Source organism: Phoenix dactylifera, chromosome 7 (assembly GCF_051530095.1).
Source record: "Phoenix dactylifera cultivar Ajwa chromosome 7, Ajwa_hap1_PhDact_Kaust_v1.1, whole genome shotgun sequence".
Classification (NCBI taxonomy): domain Eukaryota; kingdom Viridiplantae; phylum Streptophyta; class Magnoliopsida; order Arecales; family Arecaceae; genus Phoenix; species Phoenix dactylifera.
The window spans coordinates 5,186,328-5,190,351 of NC_143196.1; the positions used below are offsets into that span (position 1 = coordinate 5,186,328).

Sequence of the window (4,024 nt, forward strand, 5' to 3'; positions counted from 1 at the left end):
AAATGCGATACTAATAACGCGAGAGAAAGAGAAAGAGAGAGAAGGGGAGGATTCTAGACGGAATAAACTAATAAAAAAGAAGAGGAAATTGGAGAGACAGAGAGGGAAGGGAAGGCCCCTCATCCCAACCCCACCACCCTACACAAACTAGTATATATACCCCCCCCCCCCCCTCCAACCCCATCACACTAAAAGCCCAATCATCTTAAACTACTCGCACACCAACTCTTAAGGCGCTCAAAAAAAGAGTGAACTCCTCTTCCTCTCCTTAGTTGCCCTTATTCTTGCTCTACACGTGATTCAAGAGAGTGATATAAAACCATCCCTCACTCTTATCTCCTCTCTCCTTCCTTCAACTTCTGAGTCTCTCCTCTCCCTCCCAGCTATATCTCTTGCCTTTGCTCATAGCACCACTACCAACGACACTATAGGTACAGAGATGGAGGAAGGAATTGTGGTGAGAGAGTATGAGGAGCAGAGAGACCGGCTGCGAGCCGAGGCCATGGAGCGGATGTGCGAGGTGGGACCCAGCGGTGAGATGACTCTTTTCACCGACCACCTCGGCGACCCCGTCTCCCGCGTCCGACACTCTCCGGCCTTCCTCATGCTCGTAATTATCATCTCTCTCCTTTCTTTTTGCTACTTTATATATATATATATATATATATAGAATGAATATATATGCTATTATTATTATTATATATAAAAGTTTTAAAATTTTAGGTTGCTGAAACGAGTGAGCCGGTGAAAGAGATCGTAGGTATAATCCGCGGCAGCGTCAAGACCGTCACCTGCGGCAAGAGCATCCCCCGTAACGCCGGCGCCGTCACCGCCATGAAGCACCAGAACCCACTCCCCGCCCCTATGTACACTAAAGTCGCCTACATCCTCGGCCTCCGCGTCTCCCCCTTCTACCGGTAACCCCCTCCGCCATCACTACTCTCTCTGTATATATTTTTTTTTATTAAATATTATTTTATTTATTAAAAGATATATATAATTTTTATTATAGGAGGTTGGGAATTGGGTTGAGGTTAGTGAGGAGGTTGGAGGAATGGTTTAAAGAGCAAGGGGCGGAGTACGCGTACATGGCGACGGACCAGGACAACGAAGCGTCGGTCCGGCTGTTCACCGGGCGGTGCGGGTACTCCAAGTTCCGGACCCCGGCGATCCTGGTCCACCCGGTGTTTGCCCACCGTCTCCCCATCCCCCGCCTCGTCCGCATCCTCCGCCTCCCCGTCGCTGACGCCGAGTCCCTCTATCGCCTCCACTTCTCCACCACCGAGTTGTTCCCCCGCGACATCGACGCCGTCCTCTCCAATCACCTCTCCCTCGGCACCTTCTTGGCCGTTCCGGCGGGCAGCTGCGGCGGAGGGGAGTGGAAGTGGCCTGGGACAGAAGGATTCTTGAGTGCGCCGCCGGAGTCGTGGGCGGTGGTGAGCGTGTGGAACTGCGGGGGGGTGTTCCGGCTGGAGGTGCGGGGGGCGTCGAGGGTGCGGCGGGGGCTGGCGTGGGCGACGAGGGCGGCGGACAGGGCGCTGCCGTGGCTGCGGATCCCGTCGGTGCCGGACATATTCCGGCCGTTCGGGGCGCTGTTCTTGTACGGGATAGGTGGGGAGGGGCCGGGGGCGGCGGCGATGGTGGCGGCGCTGTGCAGGCACGCGCACAACATGGGGAAGGGGACGGCGGGGGTGGTGGCGGCGGAGGTGGCGGCGTGCGAGCCGCTCAGGCGGGGGATCCCGCACTGGCGGAGGCTGTCGTTCGCGGAGGACCTGTGGTGCGCGAAGCGGCTGGCGGAGGGCTACGGCGACGGCGGGGCTGTGGGGGACTGGACCAAGTCGCCGCCGGGCAACTCCATCTTCGTAGACCCCCGGGAGCTGTGACGCCCCCTCCCAAGCTTTCCTTTTTTGGACTTCACTTCAGAAGGTTAGACTTAGATAAGGGTGGAGCTTTTTCTGGTCCTCTTTTTGCTAAAAAAAGGGTGGGGGAAAGGAAAGGAAGGGGATTATGGCGCCGCGGGGGTGACGTGTACATGGAAGGGTTCTGTTCTGGTTGCTTGTTTTGGTTGGAAAAGATCTGTAACGGATAGTAGATATGGGGGGAATCCCGTGGAAGATGTGGCGGAAACAAAGGTGGTAGCTTTTTGGTTCTTTCCGCTTTCCAGAGTTCCATTTAATTTTCTCCCTTTTTTTGTTTTATTTTTGTCAAAAGAATAGATGGAAGATGGAACTCTTTTGTAGATGTATAATCTAATATGATATGATATTGTTGATGGTTGGTTCCAATGTCCTGACTGTTCCATGATATGATTTTTAAGCATAAACCGTGCCGGCCACATGAAGTTTATTGAAGCATTGTTAGATATATAAGAATAATGAGTGCAGAATGACATATCTACTATAAAAGATATGAATCCTGGTTATTAAACAAGCTTTTTAAGGGTGTATTATTAAGGGTGAAGGCGAGAGGTTTGAGTGGTAGGCTTCCCTATGGAGAGAACTTTGTCCGGCTCAACTAGGACGGAAGATATTTTGAGTTATTTCCTACTCTTCACAAACTTGGATTTTGTTATCTTTTGTTTCACTGATTTGTGGCCTTTTAGTTCATTGTATTCTTTGGGGGTGAGCTCAAAGAATCAGTTCGCGTATTGGTTAGAGCAGGCATGTTAATGTACGATACTGAAACATATAGTGAATCGCGGGAAGAGTAGGCACAAGGTTTAGTTGTGGAGGTCTGGCTATGGAATGATGTCGAACGGAGATGGTTTTAATAATCTGAAGAATGATGAATATATGGTTTCATCGTAAGCGTTATGAACAAATTCTGCTTTGCTTTGGCATTTTTTTGGGGGTATTATTAGATTCATCACACAAAGTAGATAATGAAAAAGGGTTGTTAAAAATCCAAACAATAAAATACGAAAAAATATGGGTGTTCTATTGCATGACTTGCAAGGCATGCAGTGCATGTAAATGTTTGCTCTATAGGTGTTTCGTGTAACTCTTGAACTACCTATTCGAAAAGCGTGATTTTTTTTTTTTGGAGGCATATGTATAGTTTTTAATGGAAAGGAAGCTGACCTCTAACCTTTTAAAATTAAATTTTGGAACACACCCAACCTATCAGAAATTCTTATAGCTTGAACTGTAAACAATACTATACATTTCTACATGTGGCATATCGACTAGACCATAGCGGAGCAGGTTGTAACCTTCTTTATTTATATGTGGATCATTTCCTTTACGTACCTATGGTATAGATTGTTTTGGACCTTCTTCCTCAGCATTAAGGTTCAAAACATACTTATGTACATCCATACATACATTACCCACATATACATAAACATGCATATGCATATACATACGTACCTACATGCATATATATATATACAGAGGGTACAGAACCGAACAAACAACTTTGTGTATCAATATAGCATAAATATTATCAAATTAAAAATGTAATGTTACAAAAGAAAATTTTTTGTTACTGATCATTGGCGTCCCACAGCAATATTTCAATCCTTGTTGCTGTAATAAACTACAAATTACGCGCCAGTAAGCTGTTGCTCATTGGTGCATAAAATGCATCAAGTCTATTATCTCATAGAGTACTTGTGCCACCTATGAACTGTTTGTGCTCGTTACATATTTCAAACCACGTTATATATCAATACCTCAATTATAAGACAGAGATGAGGTCATTATAGTTATTAGAAAGAGTCAATAAAGCTAAAAGATTCATCCTAATAAAAATATTAGTTCAATGGCCCTCATGACTTGACTCTAGGTTCGATGAGGAGCATCGTAAGCTAGTTCTCCACTACCTGACTATGCCTAAGCCTGCCTAACCGACAAGATTAGTTTGCTTGAACTCTCTCTCTCTCTCTCTCTCTCTCTCTCTCTCTCTCTCTTTCATTTTTACCTAGATTTGTTCTCAGGTTCTCTTTTCCTGTTAGGCAACTTTGGGCACCAATGTTTGGTAGACACCAATCCTATCTGCTAATATCACTAAAGATTTTGTTAGA

At 46.3% G+C, this 4,024-nt stretch overlaps 1 protein-coding gene across 1 annotated transcript; it reads left to right on the forward strand.

The window, feature by feature from the left end:
* Window positions 1-205: 205 nt before the first annotated feature.
* On the forward strand, window positions 206-2,272 carry LOC103705335 (putative N-acetyltransferase HLS1). Its single transcript, XM_008789000.5, has 3 exons — window positions 206-610; window positions 724-917; window positions 1,013-2,272. The coding sequence occupies exons 1-3, from the start codon at window positions 440-442 to the stop codon at window positions 1,881-1,883; spliced, it is 1,236 nt and encodes a 411-aa protein (XP_008787222.4). The 5' UTR covers window positions 206-439; the 3' UTR covers window positions 1,884-2,272.
* Window positions 2,273-4,024: the final 1,752 nt, after the last annotated feature.

What these genes read in the sequence shown, in the direction of transcription:
- LOC103705335 (XM_008789000.5), top strand. Translation starts at nt 440, where the DNA reads ATGGAGGAAGGAATTGTGGTGAGAGAGTATGAGGAGCAGAGAGACCGG. An exon ending in CTCCGGCCTTCCTCATGCTC is followed by an intron (nt 611 to 723) that starts GTAATTATCATC and finishes TTAAAATTTTAG; the next exon opens with GTTGCTGAAACGAGTGAGCC. An exon ending in CGCGTCTCCCCCTTCTACCG is followed by an intron (nt 918 to 1,012) that starts GTAACCCCCTCC and finishes TTTTTATTATAG; the next exon opens with GAGGTTGGGAATTGGGTTGA.